Consider the following 26375-nt stretch of genomic DNA (forward strand, 5'->3'; position numbering starts at 1 on the left):
AAGGGTTTTGGAATTATGGCTAATTAATTATTCATATGTATGAATGGCAATTCTGCTCGGTGTGCACAACATATATGCGAAAATTCAGTTTTCACGGCGCGTAGCGCCGGAAAATATTTCGCTACGTGCCAACCCGTGGTCCGATTTTTATGTTTTTGTTATCAAAAGATGCGCAAAGCTCGAGGCTAAAAAGTCATAACAGCTCGGGTCGCGAAATTTTTTTTTTAAGAAGCTATGGCGGAAAATGTTGAGGGGGGGGGGGCGGATTCCGCCCCCGGCCCCTTTAGGGTTAAGGAATTACTGATTGGAATAGTCAAGACAATTTTTGCATTGTGGGAAACTTGGTGTGATTGGCAACAATGTTTGCACAAGTTCTCAGACCCAATAGTTTTTGAGAACATTCCGTTGAGGCCATTTTGGTTTCATCTCCAGGGGACACATTTATTCTCGAGGGGGCACACAAATGTTCACAAGAGGGGCACTTGGGGAAATCTTGGGGTGCCCCCCCCCCCCCCCCCCGTTCAGCCGCCCCCTGCCCTGAGCTTTACATTGTGAGACATCCGGAAATATGTTGGGTTTTTGTCGACCTAAAGCAACTTTAAAATGTAATATTCCTAACTTTCTTCGGCAAAAGAATATGTGTATTTTTTTTAGGGGGCAGGGGATTTTGTCCTTTTTTTTTTTACATAAGAGAGGAAATGTTACTAACCTCAAATCATACGGCAGTTACACGCAAATTGAAATATTTAATTCGAATTTTGCCAATATATCTTTTCACAACATCTGACAATAATTGATGATTTAACGCGATATTTTGAAAAACACCGTTTTAAAGGACACAAGTCAAAAAAATAACACAAATATATTTCGAAATGTCATTTGAAAGAGAATACTGCATCCTTAAGTTATCATTTTTCCATTTTATCGAATAATCTTCCATATCAACTAAATTAGAATAAATACGTTTTTGTTAATTTGGTACAAGAACGACAGTATTTTTAAAACAAACATTATTCCTGTTTCCTGATTTTAGAATTATGACCTTTTCAAACTTTTATTCAATCATATCGTTAGGAATGAATTTCTCAATATATTTCATAAGTTGCACAAAATTAATTGATAAAGTTGAACGTTTATAATACGTAGGAATTTCTGCTCTTAATATCCTATACTTAGTAATGACGACAAATTATACACAACAGAGATAACTTTTATTGTTAAACTAAAGCTTCAACTGCAAGCCTCAAAACAACTCTGAGTAAGAACATCATCAAGTAGGTTAATTAATATCACCAATTAACGAAAGAAAACTAAAAAATGATGTGAGTAATGCCTTAACCTTATTTTTTTGTCTGTATATTTTTGAAATTTAATGAAACATGGCATATCTAATGGCATTTTCTGTACATTACAGCAACCCAAAATCTTCATTTTTATTTTACGGGATTTTTTTTTCTATACAATCTCAAATCTATGAGGACTTTAAAAGCACGATACATATATCGTCAAGGTATTTTCTTTCAATTTCTAGCTTTTAATTTTCACTTCAATTGCCACAAGGGTATATTGGTAATTCTACGAGTTCATTGACCCCACATCAAGAACACACTATGAAAATATAAAAATAAGAAAAGGTTGGTGAAGGGAAAATGTTCACTGCCAATCCACAAATATTACGAAAACTGTACTGTACATTATTGCGATGAATACAGTGATAGTGCAAAATGTTCGATTTGTGCTCCACACAGTGCTTTTAAAATCACTCAAATATTCGGTGACATATATTTACATAAACTTCCGATCAAAAGTTTTAGAGAACTCTTTCACAACCAATTCTATTGTGTGCAATGAACGTAATATAATCGTGCCAAACATTGTGGACCTACTACAAAATAATAGCATTGCACAACAATATAATTTTAACTTTCCTAGACTGTTTTGAAGTTTCGTATGTATTTCGAGAGAAAACAATTATCAGTTCATATGTCACGTGCAGATTTCCCTCTACTAACCACAGTGCCTGTAAAATAATCAAAAGAACTTTAAAGTGGTTTTTACGTGCAATGTCTATATCATTGAAACTGACGTTATAACACTATTAATGCAGGGCAGTGAAGAGCGATTTCTTGTGCATATTTTCAAGTTTACATCCGGCACATTAAATTATCATCATAATGTCGATTTTAGTTCACTCATATAGAAGCAGTCATTTTTCATTGCAGGCAGAATTTAACCAATTTAACAACACCATAAGTGATCGTCTTCAAACCATTTAAAAATAATGCTTGAAATATTATATGTTATACGATGACTTTGTCATGAATCGTTTTGTTAATAATTCCGTGTACATGATGCCGTGCATCTCCGGCCGCGAGGTGGCGCTGTTCAGTCATTATCTGTTGGATTTATCTGCTACGTGCTGCAGCTGCCCGATGAAGTCATCTTCGTCCACCACGTCCTGATCTGTATAAGAGGAAAGAAATACAAAGAAAGCGTCCGTTTATTTTTATTGTTTTATAATGAACGTTCTCTCAGAGTTGTTGTCAACCACTAGTCAAATCACAAGTCAGTCCACGACCCAGTGTTGTACTGGAGTTCATCACAAGTCGTACAAAAGTCCTTTCATTAGTCATCACAAGTCCAGTCACAAGTGACAAGGGTGAACAAAAACAAAGGAATGCTTTGTTACAATTCTTGTCAATAGCTTACCGTTTTCAGTCTTGGTGAGGGCCTCCAGCAGTTCCTTCTCGAGATCGGTTATTGTTTGCTTCTTTGCCTCTAACTTATCCTGATCATCGTCATCTTCTTCTTCGTCATCATCGTCTTCGTCATCATCGGCGGCGGCGTCCTCAGTGTTTCTCGCCTGACCGATATCTTCCAGCTCTTGCTCCATGTCCGTGCCAGAGTCCTTGGCATCCTCTTCTTCCTTGACACCGATTCCAGCATCATCATCCTTCTCCTCCTCCTCCTCGTCTTTTTCGTTATTCTCGTTGTCGTCGTCAACATCTTCAACTTCACCTTCATCACCATCGGCAGCGACGAAATCTTCTTCATCACCATCATCGTCGTCATCGTCTTCGTCGTCCTTGCTAGCTTCCTCGAGGATCTGGCTGATGACATTTGCACCGTCATCATCATCTTCGTCGTCGTCATCGTTGTCTTCAGCTCCCTCGCCGAGTTCATTTGGATCTTTGAACTCTGTTTCATCGTCGCCATCATCGTCACCATCGTTGACCTTTTCCCGGGTGACAAACGCCTGCAGCTGAGGTATCAAAAAGGAAGTATACACAATGAAAATTATTTTTTGTATAAAAGCAAGATTTTATTTTTGAAATGGAGTTCCCAATATTTATGATTGCCAGTGCTCGTTTGTTGTATTGGTTTCGTGAATAATTCTTGTGGCGTTTGGTGTTGTGACAATGATGGTTTTGTGGGTGTTGTTTTGCTATAGTTGTTAACGTTGTGAGATGATGGTGATGTTGTATCTCACTCACCATATTGTAGATTTTGCTCACGAGTGTTTCTGTCTCCTCTTCGACCTCTTGTGGTGACAGTGCTGCCTCCTCACCATCGTCATCACCGTCGTTGTCATCGTCATCATCCCCGATTTCAGCACCATCTGCGGTGCCCTGTTTGTCATCATCTTCATCAACTTCATCATCATCGTCGTCATCATCGTCGTCGTCGTCAGCCGCCTGGTCCTTGAACTCCCCAATGACTTCCTTCTCAGTCGTGTTAACGTCTTCTTCGTCGTCATCGTCATCCTCGTCATCCTCGTCATCGTCATCACCATCGTCGTTATTGATGACTTCCTTGGCCACACCATCACCGTCTCCCTCTTCATCGACATCGTCGTCATCTTTGTCTTCCTCTTCATCAACTAACTCTTCTCCTTGCTTTAAAAGTTTCTCTTCAATATCATCATCCTCGTCGTCATCATCTTCGTCGTCGTCATCATCGTCTTCATCATCATCATCAACGACCTCTTCTTCTCCGATGTCCTTCTCCTCTTCTTTGACATCACCAACATCCCCATCATCCCCATCATCATCCCCATCATCGTCATCATCACCATCCTCGTCATTGTCTTGGTCAGTAGTGACATCAGCATCGGTATCCATAATCTCGACTTTCACAGGTGGGGAGTTTCTTGACAGCATGCGCAGATCTTCACCCAGCTGATCATTAACGTCAGCTATCTCCTCAACCTGTGGAGCATGAATAAATCCCATGGTTAACATTCTGCAAGCGTGCATCGATCATTGTAGTCGAGTCCTCACAAATCCTTTTGGTTCATCACAAGTCAGTCACAAGACTTAGTCGTCCAAAGGTCAAGTCACAAGCCATTCAAATGAACAGGGACAAAGGCCTTCAATTGTTATCGTTCACCCCTTGTTACCTGTGACCAGATTTGCGATTGACTCTACGGTGCGACATTGTAAATGTGTCAGTGAGTCGAATTAAACAAAATGTGGCTATGAGCTGTGAAACTGAGCGTGACCTGCAGTGAGCTCTCTATGAAAAAGCTTAGGTGTTTGGTAAATATTTTGATGGTTTCAAGTATAAAATAATAATCTATTTTTTATTTTCGAAAACGAGTAAATCGTTAGGAAGGAGTGCGGTATATTCATTGCAATGTGAACAGCACCTCATTCCCATGTTTGAATGCATTATTCCATCGATTTGCCCTCCATCTTTCTGGGCGCACCCGATTGTAATCATTAAAATGGTTTAATGTGACACCATTTTCACTTAAAACAAACAAAAAAATGTGCGACTCGCTTGTGCCTCGCAAAGATTAAATTTAAACTCGATTCGAGTCTGCTGCTGCACTTAGCTCCACTCTTAAAAGATTTTACGATTGGATTTGGAAAGATCCATGAGCACTTTTTGGCATATGATACCTTAATTATAAGCACAAGTTCACTTTTCTGCATTCATTGCTAACTCTCCAAACAGGCATGGAACGTGCAACAAAAGAGTAAAATTGTCGTCTGATTGTGAACAGAAAATCTATTTAGTTATAATGTGTACAAGAGTCTCCTTAAAGGCATATATGATCATTTGAGTTTCATGCATTTTTATTCGTTTGCAATAATAACGCCGCTCAAAATCCAAAGAAGAATAAAAAAACCTAACCTGTTGAAGTTTCAGCTCAGTAGATATTACAATTTTCGAGATAACAGTAAAAAACAATGCACAGCGTTTTCTTCACGATGCATGATTTCGTCCATGTAATGTTATTTTCAAAAATCCGTAAATTGACTGATTGTTGGAAATCACCTGCGTTTCTAGATTTCTGCTTATGAATGACTGCAAGCAGGCGGAATACTTTCACGAGGTCGTTAGCACCATAACAACCCCGTCTTTAATCCAAGCAAGCTTTTTTAATACTAAAACGGAAGGTTACTTTTTGGATAAATGCAATTGATCCTATGTTCCCGCACGTTTTAAGAAATAAACTCAAATTAACTTGCAATTCATAATATGAGATGGAGGTTCTCATTTTGTAAAAAAATAAAGCTGTTGAGGTTGAATAAATCTTAACGGTAGCCATTTAGTGATTTCCATAAAAGTGCATGCTGTTTTAAAACAACGGACGTTCAACTTTTAAAAATAACAAGTATCTTTCGAGGCACTGAAGTTACTTTTGCACATGCACAGTAGGCACATGAAAAAAAACCATTTTTTTTTATCCTTGGCACAAAAAACATTCCATGTTTGTACTTCATAATTACATTTGGCATGGCAGTTAATGAAAGAAAACAAGGAATTATGTACGAAGGGCGATTCTCTGTTGACTCTATCATTTCGGATATAATTTTTGGGAATCCTGTCTATCTGCTATTCTAAAAATGAATGTTCAATTTCCAACTTGAGATTTCGAAGTTTATTAAAGAAAAGCACCTTTCCCGCAGGGATGTAACGTCGGAGAATACGTCTACGAATTCTGGAGTTTGTATTTTCATGAAAAAGGGAATCCCATTTGAACAGAGTCTGAAATCAGCGCTGAAATCAACCGAGAGTGCCATCTTTTCAGCTTTCCAAGAGAGCTTTTGCTCGAAAGCAATCTCTCAGTCATACGGATTATTTTGGCCCGACAGTATCGCGGTGATCTTTTCAGAGTTTGCCATCGACCTCTGAGGACTTTTGTTTGGGTGGCGACAACGCTCGCCAACAGTGCCATCGGGCCCCGCCGAGACACCTGTCCCCCTTTCACCGGACAAGGACGAAAATGAACCCGGGAGAAAAGGGGGCTAATGAATAGGAATCCTCGTTCCCTTCACCGGAAAAGTCTCCAAAATACGGTCTGAGCTACTCCATTGAAAGTGTATCGTATCGTACCAGTTCATAGAATATTTCATGTTCAGGGAGTTGAATCAAATTTTTCTAGCCTCCAGCTTTAGACAATTTCGAATGAGGTTTAGGGGGATGTTGACTTGAGTTTAGGCACGTATAAACATCCGCTAATATGGAAAATTTATGAAATTCGGGAAGATGGATGAAATTCGACGATCACAGAAAATAATATTCTTGCATCAAATTAAACGCAAATTGTAATAAACATAGAGTAATACGTATGTAATATGTATGTAATATACACGATACATTTTGATTGCGTTACTGCCGGAGCTGGTTTTGAGCTTAATAACGGTTGGATTAGTGTGACTTGCGTTGGGAGAGTACAACTATTTGTTTTTACAATGTTTTCGGGGATGGTTGAAGTCAATGTAAAGTTTCTGTTCTCGATGGCAAAACTAACAGTTTAAATAGTTACATGATGACGGCCTGAGAAAGATATGACGACGTATCTTTTGTTTATGCAACGTTTTGTCCTTTTTAAAGTTCTTTTGATTGCAATTTTCGGCGTTCCACTTTTCCTCCATTCAGTGTTGATTATTTTGTCAGAATCAACTTGAATTTGTCTTCTGTTTTTTTAATTATTTTAATTGCAAGACATTAATTGTTACAAAGTATTTGACATGACACAATTCATACAGCTTCAAGTAATTTAAAAAAAAATCCTGCTTTCGCCGAGGTGTACTTGTTGTTTAACATGATCAGAAACATAGATGGGCACAAACAGCACACGAATAAAGACAAGTAGAGAACATCACCACGAGAAAAATAAATCAGTCAGAAATGAAGATGTATCGGTACGAGATGCCTCGACAAGACAGATAAACGACTCTCCGTAAGTGTCACCGTAAAGACACTTAACAGTCATTTTGGACATAATGTTTGCATGGAGTAACTAATGACGTACTTTAACATGGCGATTAATCATGATCGCTTACCCTTTTAGAGGGGACGTTGACATCGTTATCTACGTCTTCTTGCCCATCAACGACCTCTTCATTTTCGGCTGTAATTCGCAAAGAAAAAAATGGAGATAATATCAAATATACCATTTATATTAAACAAGTTCTTGGGCCCTTTGCACGTGTGAGTTCAAAAGAGCGAGGGCATGCTATGAATAATAGCTCAGTAATACAAAAAAAGGGGATTTTTTTTTTTTTAGAATCCCCGAGACAAGGCATATTGTTTCTTAGATAATTCAGAAGATTCAAAGAAAAGGTTAATTTAAGGAGCCCCAGATTGCGAGCACGGTTAAAAACGTTATTAATCCATTTTCCCATTCGCGTACAGGCCGCTAAACTTAATCGAGCACTGAATCTGGGGTCAAGTTAACTGTATTGAGAAATTGACAGAATTTCCAAAATATCCTAACATTATGAATTCACTTTTCGAAATGAAGCACATCAGAAGGGTGATTCTGCTTACTCGGCCTTTTTTTTCTTGTTTTACGTCCAATACTTTTTTTTCACAACAAGTCTGTTACTTCATTTCCGTTAATTCCTGTGGAATTTGTAAAAGATAATTTGAAATACACAAACTAAACTGTTATCTGTGAGGAGACAAATAGATTGCTGAGGTCAAGTTAAAAAAAAACAACGAAAAAAGAACACAAGCAGACGAAAACACATTCATCTAGTTGAATAGAGAAACAGGCATGCATGTGCAATAAATGACCCGAAAAATATACCGGTGCAAATACACTACATTCTCTCAATGTACATGCTTTTTTATTTCATTTTGGGTTGTGCTAGAATAGAAATAAATGTTGGGTTGGGTTGGGTTGGGTTGGGTTGGGTTGAGTTTGTTTCCGCACTCAAAAGGGGACGTTGAACAATAGAAGACAATAGGGTCCCCAATTCCTGAGAGGTCCCCAATTTGGATTCGTGTACAAAACATATGGGGAGGTCTTCAAGAGTACAAACAAAAAAGGGACAATAGGGGGTCCCCGATTGCAGGCACACTTGTGTGGGTTGGGTTGGGTTGGGTTGGGTTGGGTTGTTGGGTTGGGTTGGGTTGGATTGGGTTGGGTGGGTTGGCTTGGGTTTGGTTGAGTTGAGTTGGGTTGGGTTGGGTTGGATCGGTCTTGGACAGTCGTTTGCAATGTTAAAGAGTCATTTGCAATGTTTTGAATGATTTCCCCTCACTATACACTGTTTATTTCATCACTATGGGAGGCTCGAATATTATCCCAGTAAAACGTGTTAGCATTCTAGGTATCAAAATGGATTCCACAATGTCATTTCAGCCACACATTTCACAATCGCCTGCAAACAATCTCAGAAAATTCGTAAACACCTCTCAAAACGCAGAGCAACTGGTACATGCCTTTGTTACCTCTCGCTTTGACATGTGTAACTCTCTTCTCTTTGATATTCATCAATAACAATTGAACCAACTCCAACGCAGACAAAATACCGCAGCACGCCTTATTACGTGCTTATAATTATGCCTATCATGGTGGGAAATAATGTGCACCGCGCATGGAATCGAATAGAACACAGGATGAAATTCAAAACGGGAAGACTGTACATATCTCGATGAAAAAAACCCAGTCTTGCGCTGATGGTTATAGAACGAACGAATAAAGTGAGCACCCTCCACACTCCAGAAATACTTTCCGGTCAGACATTTCGAGCACATAGCCACAGCGATGCCGGAGCCATTTTGTATGGCAGTCAGCGCCAACACAACCCGACACTGCATTATTCCCAGGGTGGCGTACGTACCAACTGTAAATGTCACACACATCCATTATCTGTCTCCTATAGTATCTTTGACGTGATGCCAAAAGTGTAGTACTGATACATCGCTTTGAATAATACATAATGCATCGCTTGGATTCAATTTCAAAAGGCAGCTCAACTCAGGCATTAAGTTTTACCACAAAATGAGCTCTTCAAATCATACATATTACCGGTTCTTAATTCACCAAGTGAAACATCACACCCTAATTATTTTCAAATGAGATTGCATCTCCTCTTTCAGGAATGCACACACTGGATTAATGTGTATTGGAACTGTTGGATGGATAGGCAAACCATCTGTTAAAAATATATTTTCAGCTCGTTTTATAATACCCCTTGAACGTAGCAAGTAGTGAAACGCAGACGAGGCTTTCTGTAATTTCACTCTGCAACAAAATACATTTGGAAGAATATGAAGAAAACTAGGGGGGGGGGGGGGGGGCTCGTGCCATATTTTCAATGGGAAGCGCTGATAAAATCCTACAATCAGGAACACTATATTAACTAAAAGTGAACAAATCCACCTTTCTCATTATTTTAGGGGGAGACTGTTCCCATGTACGTCCAATTCTTACATTTTGCTAGTGCATTTTTTTTAATGGAATTTGTTTTTTTGGGGGGGGGGGGCTAGACAATTTTTTGGGGGCTGAAGTCCACCAAGCCCCCCCCCCCCCCCCCCGTAGAACCGCCACTGCTTATACTTTGGTTTCATCACGTTTTACATGTTTAAATCATTAATTGTCAGGCCATTTTTTCGCGGGTGCGGCCTCAAGACACGACAGGGAATGTCATTTATTTCGTCATTAACAATGATCGGTAAAACCAGCAGAAATGAATCATGCAGCAGAGATATAGTCGAGCCGATCACAAGTCTACTCACAAGTAAATCACCAGTCCAGTCTAAAGAATTCATTAACGAGCAATTACCAAGAATGACTTTGTCAAAGCTCATTTGAATAGCTTGTTATTTCATAACAAGCTATTGGGACTAGAGGACTTATTGGGACTAGAGGACTCGTGATGGACTCGACTTCATCCCTGTTCGTCAGTTTATTCTATTTCCTAAAGGCACCTTGAACGAAAACCAGTCGTAGAGCGCTGAGTAATTGCGAATCTTGAGAATAAATCCAAACGCCCTTTAATCAAATTACAGCAATCTTACCTGCTGCTGAAACCAAAGCAACTGCCACCAAAAAGACCAAACCAATCTTGACCACTCCTCTAAGCGTCATGACTACCATTCTCCTCAAGTCAACAACGCAGAACCCGTCTTACAAGAATGATTTCAGATCAACATAAACACAATTTCTAAATCCATGATCTTGACAAGACACACCAGTGACAACAAGATAGACAGTTAAGATGGCACAGGCACACAGTCTGATAATGCGTCAGCCTAGCGCGATGCGTACATCACCACTTCCTAAAGGTCGCTGACTTCTAAGGATTCCAAAATATTTCGTTCATCAGAAAAGCAAAGGGTTCGCTCAATGACGGCCATCTCTGTAGGAAAACTGCAACTGCGTATTTAAAGCTATAGTCCATCATTTGCAGCCATCCGAAAAGTAATTGGCGTGATTATTGTTGAAAAACAAACTTGGTTGAAAGATAGTAAGGGAACTAAACTCCCTGTGAAATTATTCTTTCTGGCAAGCTGTTATTTTGAAGTAATCAACGAAAGAAGAGCTTTCCAACGGTGCGTGTTAAGACGCACCGTAGGAAAATTTAAATTAGTAGTTCGTTTTGTTATTCGGCGAAGCGTGCGCAAGCATTGGCACGTCGCTTGTTGCTTGCAATGTGTTCGAAATACGACGCAGCCGATGCGCGTTATGCAAGTTCACGCTCAAAATGCCGATGCACGTGGCTGGTCTGTAGGAAATGTCGTCATTCGAACGAGCCCTATGCAATATACAGATACAAAATTGATGCAAACGATGCATTATCTTTTGAAATTCAATCCTTCTATGCCTTTCAATCATTTCACCATCCAAACCTTTTAATCATTTAGTTATTGTAATCGTAAAAAGTGTATTCTATCACTTCACTATAATGTTGATTAGTAATGGTCGGCAGAGACTGTTCCACTGTTACTTTATTTTCACGAGTGTGTATGCCCAAAATGTACTGACATTGTCACATGGGAACCTACGAAATTTGAAAACATTAATTTCGTGGTTTTCAATCGAATGAATTCATCCCCTGACTTGAATCCCGCCAAGACCTGCACGTGTAGCCGCTTCATGCATGTTGCAAGTCTAGTTCCAGAGACCTACATCGCTATTTGACTATCACTATCATCATCATCTTCTTCTTCTTGAGTGTTGGTATGTGGATCTTAGACCGACGTGCAGGACGGAGGCAGCGAGCACATTGCTGGCATAGCAGGGGAGGTTGGGGTTCTCCCAACGGCGGTTTGATACACCCGGGTACGGTCAGGGCTAACCGTGTGTGGAGATGAACCATGCCAGATGATGACTTCAGTGAGATGCTAAGTACATAACTGTGCTTGGTCATGACTACTATGGCGTATACTGCCAGACACTGTATCTCCGCTGGTAAGCATTCAAATCAAATTGAACCGTGGCCAAATCGCTGCAGCAGAAAAGCATCGGAGAAGTTGGGCTAACAGTATGCGTATTTCACGTGGGGGGGGGGGGGGGGGAGGCGGGGCGGGGAAATGTGCTAATATACAGTAATGGTTCTCGAATGAAGGTCCTGCTTGTCACAACTTTGTGGGGGAAACCCTCAATTCATCAAATTTTTCATGTGCCATGGATTTATAATTTACACTCAATCCGATTGCCTTAATTTGGAAATAATTTTTTGTTTTCATTTATGTATTTTTTTTTGTTAATGGGGTTCCAGACAATGTTGGCGGTAATATAAAAAAGGTGTGTTTTTTTTTTGGGGGGGGGGGGGTCGGTAGCTCAAAATAGGGTCAGTCGGAAATGAAAACCAGAGAATTAAACAGGGATGCCCTAATATAAAAACAAATCCAAGTTTTGCCCGTTTGATTTGAAGTTTAAACAGAGATATTCAACTTCAAGTGATATTTCATAACTACTTGACTCCGATGTGATAATATACACGATGTGCATATATTACAGTGACTGGTTGTTTGCTCAAGTTCATTCAGTACCGTATTGCGCAACATCAGTGATATCATTTCAAAAAGACTAGTGGCACCTGTGCGTAAGAGAAAATATTGCATTTAGTGCTACAGCTATATAGAATAACGGGTGAAAAACCTTTCCATGATGTCAGTAACCGCAGTCACTTGACGCTAGACAAGTAACATCAGCACAATCACTTAATTCACGTCTGCAATACTTGCGCTACATATTGTCTGTCGCCTCTTGGCCGCGTCACCCCCGGGAAAACGCGGCTAAGCGCACATGCGCATTCTCTCCTTTTCACGGACAATAACAGGAAACATTTCTGTCCCTTGTGATTTCTTTTTCCCCTTTTTTTGGAGACAATTTTATTCATTTTTTAAAGAAATAATATTAATCACCGTATACTTAATTCAGTCGTTACTTGCAGATCTGACGATAAAACAAGTTCATCTCATGATATGGTCCGGATTTCAAGTAATGAATATTGAAATATTCACGACCGATAACAAAACCCTCTTGGATTTTCTTGTGTTTACCAACACAACGAAAGGCAATGGTAAACTCGAGATATTCCTACTAATAAACGATTCGACAATGATTCGGATTGCCATTGTTTAGGCCAAGTTGCAAATTACGACAGCCGAATGTCATAGTTTCCATTGCTTCTTATTACTTAATAAAATGATTCTCCTGCATTTTGCTCGATTTCTTTTGCCACAGACAAGCAAAATACAAGCGCTTTTCGACCGATCAGTTGCAGCTTAAAATCTTCTATATGGTCCTACCCATACATATCGACTAGATTGTGGTAATGATAAATAGGGCGCCATCCAAATGCAAACAAATGTGATTTAAAAAGAATATAATATAGCTTCGTTTGCGAGAACAAAGTGCCCAAACATTTGATTTCATTTTCTGAAAAGTTAAAAAGACATTCTGCAAACACTTAAGCAATGAAGAAAAAATCAGTTCCTCAAAATAAAGTGCTACCATTTCTGTAGGCTCTGTATTTTGTAGTCATCCCTTCAACACTCAATCATGATGGATAGCTCAGAAAAGTGTGCGACCAAAAGTTAGTGCTTAAAGTAAGGTCTGAACAGATCACTGTCTTTGGAAAACATGCATGAAACATGAAAGCGGTCGAAATAGCACATCTCACAGGTTAACAAACAAACACTAATGCATGCGCAATACGACCGATGAGTCCGTGTTTCATATTGAGTACACAAATCACACTACACCAGTACTTCAACAAAATAGATTCTACACGATCACAACATGCCCATCATTATCTTGCGGGTATCTAGCAATAACATATATCCAATATAATGATGATTTTTAATACCTTCTTCGTTGGACTCGCTCTGTGTGAGTTCTTGTCGGAGGTCCGAAATCATTTTAAGTGAGTCCGGCTCTTTGAAGAACTGGAAAAAGTTGATACAAGAATGGAATAATCGAATTCAATCCTTATCATAGAGACAACTCACCACGTTATGCACCTATCAATTGACTCCCCCACCCCTTCTCCTCCGGCCTGCCCCGCCCGAGATGTAGGGATTGCCACTTTTGAAGGTAAAATTGGGGCAAAATACAAGCGTCTATCTCGACATGCTGCTGCTGCTGCATGGGTTGGGCCCCCTAAACTGGTTGCCTGCCCATCTGGTATGCCAATGATAACAAATGGCCAATACTCCCACCCTAGGGTTTGAAAAACCTGACCAATGCCCGACAGAAGACCCGGGGCAGCGTCGAGGGGGAGGGTGTGAAAAACAAGTTGATAGGTGCATCACGCCTTGGCAAAGTGATTTTAGGGCACGAACAATCGTAACAATACTATAGCGCCCCCTCTTGATCGGTTATCAAATCAAAGATATCAGTGTTTGGATCGACATGCTTCTCCGTCTCGCGCCATTTCTTGACTATAGTTTGTAAATTTGGTTACTGAAACCTCTAGTTTGGCAAAACGAATGGTGTTAAAATGACACTGTTATCTGATTATTGGCGACGTTCGGTCTCGGCGTTTGCTCGAATTTTGTTTTTGGGTCATTCTAGTGTGACATTTTTCCTGTCCCTGTTACCTTGGTACTTTGTAAGTTGCCAATCAAGTGTCACTAGAATGACGTCAAACCTTTTGGTGTTAGTTAGGTATAGCTCGGTATTCATAGTCACCCTTGAAAGACGACTGCTTTAATGAGTGCATCAGAATTATAGAATCATAGATGTAAGATGTGACAGGGACAGGAAACAAAAAGTGGACCCCAAATTTCTAGAATGACCCGTATCATCTTACCTCATGGACACAGTCGGGGAGTCCGGTGGGATGCTTGAAGATGAGCAGCACGCAGCCATACTTGGTCATCTTCGGAACCTTCAGAAATAAACCACAAATAGTATATAATTATATTATGGGGCCGTCAATATGATTTTTCTTTAATTTAGTCCTTGAAACGCACTATAAAGTGTTTCACTTATATTTTTTGGTTTTGCATTGTCATTTAAAACGGTGTTTCAGTGTATTTTTGGTTTTATTCAAATACTACGACTTGATAAAACAATTCTGTTAACAGGAAGGGCTGAAACGTAATGTTTTGGTTACTATTAAGTCTTATTTGATAAAAAGGGTGTCTAAATACACGGAAAGAAAATAAAAGTATCCCACTTTGTATTTATTTTTGGGAGGGGGGTTGGAGTAGACCAAACACTTTAAACAGCACATCGAGAGAATTATAGAAACGTAAATGACAATACAAATTAATCACAGATCTCAGCAAGTTTCAAGATATTATTGCATAAAAAACAGGAAAAGGATAAATATTTATGTAACACTCCTCGTGCACGCAAGAGACCATAATATTACTCTTTTGTTCATAATGGCCTTGATTCCATGAACTGAGAAGAAATGAATTCACTATCGAGACAATTAAACAACAATAAAAACCATAAAAAGCTGTAGTGAGAGGGGAAGCTATAAATAACACGGCCTTTCTCTCATCAGACACAATCGGCGCGAAGAGTCGGCTCGGAATCGATGAAAAGCCGCATCGTTGACTTCAATAATAAATTTATGAGGACGGCGGTATCAGACTTCGAACGTTTTCGTTGAACTCTGCACTACATAGCCTGGACCCCACTCTGAATATCGCAAGTTCCAAGATTGTCTCGCGTGAACGAGATGCGCCCAGGCTATAACGGAGGCGTGGCTTGGCAGATGGACTTCATTTAGCAATTTTTTTCACTAATGGGTAACGCATGGATTAGTCTCTTCATCACAGCGTATAAAGCTTTTGTATATGGCCAATAATTATATATTAATGGTTTTCACTTGTAGGTTTTTTTTCCGGTTCTTTTATCTATCGGCTAAATTAAAACATATTAATCTTATGAGTGTAAAATGCTCTTAACTCCTACGCCATGATTTGAGCTTTTGAATTGTATAATTAGTCGTATCCAATAGTTTATACTTGAAGGCTTTTCGATTCATGTGTGAGATTATCCTTCCCAGCAAACAGAGGAACTAACTCATTAAAGAAATGTACTCGTTGCTATAGAAGATGGCTGGAAAAGACAATTGCTCATAATATTTGATGGTGTCCATTCAAAGTGTTTGAGAAACAATATTATCATTATCTGAATCACTGAGACAACGGATTTTTATTAACTGCACATTTCCCCTGAACAATACTGAAAAAAAAAACCGCTCTGGGTGCAGGGCTTTATGATAAATAAAAACAAGAAAAGGTACTCGGGAAAAATGAAGGTAGGAATTAACATTCTTCGTTAAACAGACAAATCATAAGTTGGCGAAAACAAGCACTGGTGCTAAGAGGAATTCCTAAGAGATGCAGCAAGTGGGAAAAATGAATATTATTTTGTTCTACATCTAGGTAGTGCAACATTTTATTGATAAGAACGGGCAGAAAGCCGAGGTTTCTATCTCAAACACTCTGATTGGAGGAACCAGGTTGGCCAGACTAGTGTCGCAATGACCATGAAAATATCTGTACAACAAACAAAGGGTGGCAACAGACCTACGGTGGAAAAGAGGCCAACTCCACACCAACCAGATTAGCTACACGCTTCTGCATCCTGTCCAATAAAGATAGGTGACAGGCAGAAGCTCCTGCCAAGATGTGGCAGCAATACTCCTTAAGGGGACGAATTGTTGTGATGAGAATTCAAACTATCCTAACCAAACGGTGAAATCAAACTGCATTTTCCGCATCTTATTTTTTACTGGGTCCAACACCTTTCTTGATTGTAAGATACTCTCCATACATCAATCAATTGCATTCGGCTAGATTTCTGCACTTTTACCTCACACCTCTTTCGCAAGTCACTGTTATGAATTATGAAGAAAGGTTTCCTCTGATGTGTGAAGTACGAATCGAAATGCAAGCCTATTTCACGCGTAATCATTCATATTTCAAAGGGAGACAGTAAGAAATTGATAGGAGGATTTTCTCGAAGGCCGAAGATCGAGTGCGTGTCGAGTCAATGTATGCGTCTGCCTATTGTTGGTAGAGAGACCCGTTCGGGGTGGGGAAACGATCCAAGGTTAGCTATTAAAGCCAAAGGATTTGAGGCTGTGGCCTTAAACTTGGCTGGAATAATTAGTTCTCGTCGCCCGCAAGTATGTTGGAGCTCCGAGTTTGGTCTTTGATTGATAAAGGCTAATGAACCATATAAATTTATGGATGAATGGTCATTCAATTGATGAGTGCGTCACAACCCAACAGGAGTTGTGAGCTGCACGTGGCACTTACATAAGAAACACAGGGAACAAAGCAGAAAGCTGAATGCCAGTTAGTACGTGGTTACATAACCATGAAAAGGCAAATCATAAGTACAATGGAAAATTCACTGAAGCCTGTACAACCATGACGTTCAGGGAGACATGTGAAGCTTCAGTAATAGTTGTGCCAGCAACAAATTGAGACAGCAACCATTTTTTTGCATGGCAGATTCAAATTTTCACCGCCACTGCCCCACCATCCACTCACAAAAGCTATTATAATCAGCATCACCCGGGGTAGGAGTTCTTAAGGTGTAAATTTATAATGAATTAAGTTGCAATGAGTATGCGAGGAAAAAGAAGATCAAAGGAAATGACAGATAAAGGTTAACTTAAATATTATGAATACAGCTCACGACAATAATTACTTGAATTAAAACGTTTTGGTAGTTGACAAGGCGTAACGTCAACAGGTCTTCAACCAAATAAAATTGTCATCTGATATTTTCTAACTATCGAGATGAAGTAAACAAAAGACACTTGATTATTAACAAAGGTCAATAATCTTATAAATCAGATTAAATTGTGTATGTATTCTATGTATTAAAAAAGCTAAAGCAAAAGATGTGATAATTTTAATTTATTAATAAAGTAAAAGTTATATTTTAGAATTATGAAAGGACTCCTTAACCCCACAAGTCATGCTGTGATTCAACATTACTTATTTGGTGAATAAATGACCAGTAAAGACATAAATTAAACTAATGAGGGCGCTAGTTTTGTAGTGTGCACAAACAAACGTGAATCAAAGGTTGAAGTTGTAAGTTTACAAATGTTACCACTATTCAAAAAATAACTTTTACGATCTGTTTTTTTTCCAGATTGAATTAAAGATACTAAAATCATTCAATTAGCGATTATGTTTAGCTGTTTGTGCCTTGAAAATTGCGTCATACGGCGCCCCTATTTGTTAAAAAAAATTGCCTATTGAGAATTCAGTGCCCGTCTTCGGATCATACATTATGATCCACTGAGGAAAAGCAGCTTTTGACTCGAGGCTCACAACCCAGGCCAAGATTTCTAAAACATGATAACGTTCCATTGAAGCTGGTATAACCATGCTCGAATTAAAATTAATGTATTATTCCCAATGAACTATTAGGAATTAAGAAAAAACCTGTAGTTTTTAACAAAACCGAAAAGTGAACTTTGCATTTGAAATGACCATACACACAGTTCACAATGTATTTGGTGTTCAAAAATATTGCTTTGGGACACATGTTTTTCACACTTTTAAATGAATTTTTACCTATTAACCAATTGTTATGTGCAATACCTCATGAAGCCTGTAAGGCAGCACTTCCAGTTTTAACCCATTTTAGTTGTACCACGCCCTAAGAACACAAACTATACCATAATTTTGAAGAGCACTAAAATGAAATATAAATATAACGATCTTTTCGCATACGTCTCGCTTCATGGAATCCATACAACAGAGTGATATCACCATCCATCCCAAGCATGAAATATGCAAACCGTCGCGTCCTCTGCAATGGCATAGGGATAATTAACGTGAGATATCGTTGTTGTGTTTCGGCTATTTTAGTATCCGTTGCTAGGCAGCCGGAGTGTGGAGACGCGTCGCCAATACGCTGTTGTATCGATTACCAAATATCCTGTCCATTCAACGTCGGTGTCTGTTGGTCGGTTCAGCCCATGCAGAGGAAATAATTTGATTTTACGCGTATGCCGTTGGAGACACAACCACCAAAAACCTGACGCCCACGCTTAGTCAGGGGAAAGGGGCGGGGTCAGTGGAAAAAAGGGAGGGGTAGCTTTACTAGCGGGCAGCCTCTTTTAAAGGAAATAAAACATGCACACAGTTCTGTTTTGAAAGTTTTCCAAAATGTGTTTGCATGAGTAAGTGATAGTGGTAGTCAGGGTTATTTAAGTAAACTTGTTGCCAAGTTCGGCATCTGTTTTAAAATCATCTGAAGACAGATTGTCCTATTTATTTCGTTAGGGCTTACACATTCTGTGGTACGAAGTGTTCAGGTTTCCCAACCACTCATTACACTCTTGCCCTTTCCACTTGTTCAGCTTTTTGTATATAGCATTAAATTGAGGTTCATCTATTATTAAAACGGCCAATTTGCAAGATATAGGGAGCATCTAATCACCTCAGGAGGTATTATTACTCTTTATTTCACCATCTTCAATGAGGAACATGTCATTTCGCCTGTTTCTGCCTCGGGGTGAGTCAAAACATCAAGCCGCATTTATGCATTATGATTATTATGCTCTCTGCTAAGATATATGTCGTGTTGTTGCAGGAAGAAACATGAACACGATGGAGACAAATATTATATTCTGTTCGCTCAAAACCAACAAAATCATTGCAAGATAAAGGTGCATCCACAGCTTCACAATGCAGTCAATCTTTCCAACTGACCGCACATAGGCGCCAAGGCGGGATGCGAACCTCACAAAAGCTTGAAGAAAACAATTCCGAGTGTTTTAAACTTATGTTCTTCCGCGGATCCGGACCGCTTTCACAAGGGTTTATACAGTTGCGTCTCCCTTAATGCTATTCGTGTTTTTGCTCGACCAGGGGCCAGCCCAGTGTCTTCCTTGTACCTATCTCACTGACTGACCGACTGACTGGCTCCCCGACTCCCCGACTGATTGGCTCCCCGGCTGTGACTTGTGACTAAGACGGTTGTAGAATGATGAAGAGAGCCGGGCAGTGCTATCTTATAGAATGACCCCCTTTTGATACACCAACTGACTGAGCTAAACCTGGCCCATTGGACGATGCATGCAAAGACTTCAAGTGAATAACCATTCCGAATCGATTGAGCACCATGTTGTGCACTCTGGTATCATCTTTACTAGGCTTGCCATCTTTTGTTATGAAGAAGAGAAAGAAAAAATACACCCCACAAGGAATCAGTTCATGCGCACTTTTTTTAATTCAGATTTTTTTTATGCGGAAGTCACGTTCGTTGTCGAATGTATATGGAATCCGGTACCGGACAACACAAATGTTTTTAATCATGATTATTTTGTTCTCATCATGACTCCGGTAAAAAAGAAAAAAAAAAACAAGGATCACCATGACGATGATCTTGGATCGGAATTCAACGGAGAATAATGGAGCACCTGGTTTTTTTTCCTTGGCAGTTCACAATGCACTGACGAAAAGGATCAAAGGAGAGAAAGAGCGGACGAGGGGAGAGAGGCATGACAGACATGCTGACTCGTTCCAACAAATACGAAGTAGGGAAATCAATTACCAGTGGTGCGACACGCAACGGATGCACCATCGGATTGGACTTCATCCAGGCAGCCCTCGGTTTTGGAGTCCACACTTCAGCCCGAGTCATTAAAGGCATGTAGGATCATTTAAGTTTGCTTTTCATTTTGTTCGTTTTCAATAACAACACCACGCGAAGTCCAAAGAAGAGTATACTCAAAGCCATCCTGCTGAAGTTTCAGCTCAGTTAATCGCACTTTTCGAGAAAACAGTGAAAAACCATGTACAACATTTTGATCGCGAAACACGATTTGATCAGTAGCACTCTTTATGAAAAAACCCCCAGCCAATTGACGGATGGTTAGAAATCTAAATTTCTTGATATCTTGATCTTCTACATGACAGCAAGCCAGACGGAATATTTTCACGGGGTATTTAGTTCCGGTACGATCTTCTAACCAAGTAAGTATAAGTTTCTTGGTAATATTTCGGTAGGTTACTTTTGGGATAAATGCAAATGATCATATGCTTTTTAAGCTAAGTCCGAATGCAGCCCATCTCGAGGCTCACTTATTCCTTACCTAATCAGCTTGGACATTAAAAATTAATAACACGGATTGGACATAACTCTTCATAGGTGAGCTCAATTATTTATGCCAGAAAGGCATATAGTGTGGGAGGTATCAATACAATTTTGTGATGGTTTACCGCACATGACTGCTTTCAGTACTGACATTTTACCAGTTTCGGTTCAAGATACTCTGTTACCTGGGTAACCACGTCCCCTCTTAGGTCAGACTCGATTGCAAGTCGGTAATTGGCCGTGTTTTATTCGTTTGTTACCGCGACCGCGTCGCATTCTCGATCTGGACCAACTGTCACGCTCAGTCACATACACGCAAGTGCGGCATATACTATGCGCGTTTGCCGACTCCAGAACGAACTATAACCTGAAGTTATGGTGGTGAATGTGGGGGTGGGCTAATGAAACTTGTGACAACGTTGACTAAACTCTTCTCCAAGTGTACATTTAGTATTGTCATCTTTCCGGACCGCAACCATAACATTCATTTGGTGCTGTGTGCTGCATGGAAATAATAATTGACGCACAAACCAATATAGCGCTTGCCGCCAAAACGGGATATTAAACAATCCCATGCAAATACCCTGCCGAGCTGTTAGTCTTTTAGTGAATTGCGTTCGTCTCCGGCTCCCCAAAATTGCTTGGGATGATTGATATTCCTGACGTCACAGAGTGTAATTTGGTTAATTACAAGCACAGACGGGCGATTATTTTCGATTGGAAACGGACAATTGTCTCGCTGAAATTGTTTTAAACCTCTGCGGGGGAGGGAACAGTGTTCGCCGTGCGCATATTGTACGCCGTGAGATCATTTAGAGTTTAATTAATTAGTTCGCCCACCCACCGCAGATCTTGGTATTGTGTACTAAGCTTTATGCGAGTAATTCAGATCACAAATGGGTCATTCAATAAATTCTGGGTCCAAAATGTGACATTTTCCCCGTCTATGTTACCTTGGTTCTTTGTAATTTGTCACTCACGTATTATCAAGGATGACTTCAAACGATTTTTTATTTGTTGGGTAGGCAGTTTGCTTTTCATAATCCCTCTTGGAGGCTGACGGCATTAAGAAGTGCATTAGAATAATAACATTATAGACGGCAGGTGTAACAGGGACAGGGACAGATTTATCGAATGACCCAAATCTGTCCGGATCCGGCATCGCGTGTGGTATCGCCCGAGAACACTCAATTCAAATGGGGATGATTGAAAATGAGGAAAGAAAAGAAATACAAAACAAAGGGGATGCATGGGTTTGATTGAGCACATGGCAGTATACGAACGAACTACAGTATTGCAATAGTCTGCACTTCAGGTACACACAATCCTGAAACTTTCGAATGTTAGAGTGGACGTGCCTGAAGTGCCTTTACTGATAAAGCGCCCTAAGGTGTCAGGAAATAGAAAATGGACATTAAATAAATCAAACGGGAGTTTGAACCTACCTCATTTCCAGCCTCGGTTTCAGGATCATCGTTGAGTGGCAGCGACCCTGTTAATAGAGATGGAAACAAGTGTAAACAAGTGTTCATTTTAAAAGGAACAGGAGAAAAATCTGAATTGTAGGCCTACTTTGCCACGGGACAAATGAAGAATGCTGATAAAACGCGATATCATAAAAATGTTTATTCAGAAGTATTACATTGTAGCACTAAAATGTCGTTCATTTCGTAAAGTCAAGCAAGATAATTTTCTCACAATTTGAGGTCAATGGAAATGGGAAGATTGTTTTTACAAGAACGAGAGACTTTAATCACACACAGCCTAAATAAATAAAGAAACAAACAACCCAACAAACAACCAAACTAACTAACTAACAAATAAACTAATAAACAAACATTTGACGACCATTTTTAAAGAAATATTACATAACTGATGCAAAAAACTTCAAGATTGTTGCATCCTACGGAATTCATGATCTCCCTTGATTTTATTTCAGAAATGTCATGAACTGTATAAATTTGTTCTTCTTATCATAGGATTATTCAATTTTATGGTACAAAATAAGTCATCTCCACCGGCATTATTGTTATTACATGAATATTTATATTTGTGATTTATGATCTAGGAATAAACATTTTACGTTGTCACAGGTATCCCATGCCTTAGGCTGAATCACTTAAGCCATTGATATATACATTTATTTCCCACTTGTTTGTAGCAAACCATAATATAAGGATAATGAACGACTAACTTATATTGAATTAAATGCGATATTAAGCCCTCTCGAAATGAATAAATTTGAAACACTCAAACCTGTCACAGCATTGGAAATGTCATCAACGATTAATAGCTTACCGACATATGGCATAAATACTGGGAGTTTTCAGTTTCGTGTTTTGTCTTTAAAACGTTTAAACACCCCAAACAATATCCGAAATCATCACTGACACATACACGTACATATGCACATTGTATAGCATTCTACAACTTACAAATGTCAAATGACAATGACATAATGTGCATACTTTTTGGAAACCGAATTACGAAATGGCAGACTCGCAAAAAGACACACGAGGTGATTATCAGACACTGATCATTTATTCCCACGCATGTAATCCTTTTGTTTAGGGAACAAAGACTCTCTGATAAGACACAGAGAAACAATGAAGAACCCATCCACGCAACGCCTCTGTAGAGCTATATTTGTAGCGTAATTAGACGATGATTAAAAAGCCAATTGCTCTTCTAATTAGCTTGATGCCCTACTGGCTGATCAGTATGGTAATGAAACGGGTTGCAATTGCCTGAAGGGGGGGGGGGGACCATTACGGAGATGAAGCTCCGGAATATGCATGGAAAGCCAGACAAGCAAACAGGCGGGTAGACGAACAGACAGAGTCTCCCATGTGGGCTTTTAATGGTGGTTTTGGGAAGAAAAGTAATGAATGTTTTTTTTTTAACCAATAAATTTCATGAACTACTAAAAGAGAAAACGGTTCTTCGATTCCTTTATGGATAAATACGTGATGTGGTTTCCCTAAAAGGCATAACGAAATAAAATGAGAATGTTTTCTTTCGCTGTCGACAAAATGCACTTGAAAAAAGGGGTTATAGTCTCTCTCAACCGCATTCATGCAATTTGTTTGAAGACCCTTACACGTTAGCTAGCTCGCTTCACTGACAGCGTAATTGCCATGTCTCACCTACTTTGAATATAATGTTTAGTTCCTAAATGCATCAGTCTGGTTCTCATTCAACAACATGAGCATATAGTGCACGGCTCTTCTATGGTTATAGGTCTGAAACACCCATCAGTACCTTTCACACATTTGAGAAGTACAACAACCCTGATCGTTGACAACTGAGATTGCCTTGCATTTATAAGGCGCTATCTGGTTTGCACTGAACGAGAAATCCAATTTTCCAAAACCACCCAAAGCGTGTTTGCACATTTTGCAGTGCAAGGGCAGACAAACAGGTTGATGGTGTTTTAAAGCTTCGTTTACCATCTCATGATTATCTTCTCAACGTAACAGCCGGTATGTTCACACAGTAGATGAGCCATGCAAATGTTTCACCCTTCTTGTCATCACGCGTCATACCTGTGCCCATGCACAGCCGGGTTGAGACATAGGAGGCCCTGGGCTTAAGATATGCCGATCCCAGTCTCACAAAAAACAAGAACTCTTTTTTCCCTGAACTTTTGTCGATGAGCTTCAAATTCGTTAATTTAAATATTATACTATGACCGTTTTATATCTTGCTATGGAAACCATGTAAACAATAATTTTAGTGCCATGAATGGAATGTTGTCTGACAGTTAAAACAAAAATGTGGTGTCTGGAAAATCGGGCAGGGGGTTGCATAACGTGGCGTACTCGAATTAGTCCGGCAGCTCGGTAAGACTATGGTACATGTTTAATCGATTGTTTTTCTTCATAAATCAATTGATATGTTTTATTTATGTTACCAATTTCGAAAACAGGATTTGGTGCAGTACATCAATTCGCGATGATTAGTATCATCATCAATTTTAAGAATTGAACCCAGGGTTGCGGGTTCCTGAAGTCCTGGCTGTTCGAAAAGGGGGACTTTTACCTATAAAGATGAGTTGAACAATAAACTTCAAATTATTCGAAATAAACGGGACGATGTAGTGATGAATTTCTGCTTAGTTTTTCTCTACTATCTCCAAAAAATTGAAAATTCACTCAATGCAATCCCACTAAAACGAGGAACAAGAAGAAGACTTCGGGTAAAATTCATAACATCAATTTTTTTCACTCGAGTTTGCACTGCAACTTATTCTTTCCATCGTATTCCAATCTCATTTTGAAAGTGATTTTCACTCTAGGGAGGTAGAGTCAAATTTGTTATGTACACCTGCAAGGCCATATTAAGGTTATGGGAGGCCCTGGGCCCAAATTTGGGAGGCTCAACGCAACGCACAAGACATTTTCTCCCGAGTTTCCTCATAGGCCTATGTCGCCGAACCTATTTGCCGATGAGCTCAAATTCATCAAGTTAAAACTGGAACTTATTAACTTCCATAACACTCACTATAGAAACCTTGTGAAGAAATTTGGTGTCATGAAATTTACGGCTCAAAACAAAATTGACAAGGGGCATGATGTAAGAAATTACTCCACAAAATCGGAAAATGGGATGCCTATAACGTGTCGCATTGACCGGATGTCCAATTTACACCAGTAAGGATTTCTTTGAAATTGAGAAACTATGATGGACCATTATTTTCTATACAATGACACATCCATCGACATGTTTTGTTTGGGGCCGCAGTTTAAATGGGCTCACTGCGCACTTTAAAATATTTCGCGTCGGAAATAATATAAATTCAACTTTTATGTGTATACTATAGGTATATTTTGAGCTTGCCGGAATTTTCACATCCCGTGATTTGGGGGTAAACCTTTTGCACATGTATGCAAGGCACTAGAGAAGAAAACATTCAAATTGGGCTATACTTAGGAGCTCAAGTAGACTTGCTATCAGTGACGTGAACACATGTAAGTAATTGAGGATACACGGATTTCACAAATTGGCCAAGCTAAGGTGCGTTCTCAAATTATAGCGACTTGTTTGTTCCTCTACCAAAGGAGAAAATGTGGGAAGCATGTTGTGAGAGTACAGTAAACCCCTCCGCCTTAAGTGTGGGTGGCCCTGGGCCCTAGGCCCGATAGGACCGTGTGGTAACTAGTACACCCAAGGATACAAATTTGAGCACACTATACTGTGCCCACGAATGCATTCGCGCATGCGCAGTCATTCTTGACATTATTATTTGCCAAATGCAATTGGCAAAACCCAACAATACGTGCACCGACGTAAGAATCCCATCAGAAGCGAAAATGAATTCATCAGAAAAGCTATATTGCGTGAAATAACCCGAGCTAATTCCGCTTTTGCTCCTCAAAGAATTAATAAGATCTGCCATTGAAAAATCAATCCGGCCTGTAAACTGGGCAAATTGAGCGCAGAAAGCCAATTTAGCTTGTCTACGAACCTCGGTCTCTGTAATGAATAGAAATATCGCGTGTATATTAAAGTCGTTGGTTACCTATTTTTTTTTAAGCTCGGGTGGACTCGTTTGTGCAGTCAACGAAACAGTAACCGTAAAAAT

General features: G+C 39.6%; 1 protein-coding gene across 2 annotated transcripts in view; it reads right to left on the reverse strand.

Annotated features, from left to right (window-relative positions):
- Positions 1 to 715: 715 nt before the first annotated feature.
- LOC119746059 (serine-aspartate repeat-containing protein F-like) overlaps positions 716 to 26375 on the reverse strand; it is a 38131-nt gene continuing 12471 nt past the window's right edge. Inside the window, exons 2-8 of one of the 2 annotated variants that reach the window (XM_038222830.1) lie at positions 22237 to 22283; positions 14511 to 14588; positions 13566 to 13644; positions 7299 to 7366; positions 3495 to 4208; positions 2710 to 3262; positions 716 to 2463 (exon numbers count right to left, since the gene is read on the reverse strand). In XM_038222830.1, the coding sequence (XP_038078758.1) occupies positions 2393 to 2463; positions 2710 to 3262; positions 3495 to 4208; positions 7299 to 7366; positions 13566 to 13644; positions 14511 to 14588; positions 22237 to 22283 (1610 nt within the window). In that variant the 3' untranslated portion in view covers positions 716 to 2392. Of the gene's footprint in view, positions 2464 to 2709; positions 3263 to 3494; positions 4209 to 7298; positions 7367 to 10266; positions 10458 to 13565; positions 13645 to 14510; positions 14589 to 22236; positions 22284 to 26375 lie in introns of those variants that run through there. The other variant, XM_038222831.1, reaches the window with a different exon arrangement.

The sequence above is a fragment of the Patiria miniata genome, unplaced genomic scaffold (assembly GCF_015706575.1).
Source record: "Patiria miniata isolate m_02_andy unplaced genomic scaffold, ASM1570657v1 HiC_scaffold_7, whole genome shotgun sequence".
NCBI classification, from domain to species: domain Eukaryota; kingdom Metazoa; phylum Echinodermata; class Asteroidea; order Valvatida; family Asterinidae; genus Patiria; species Patiria miniata.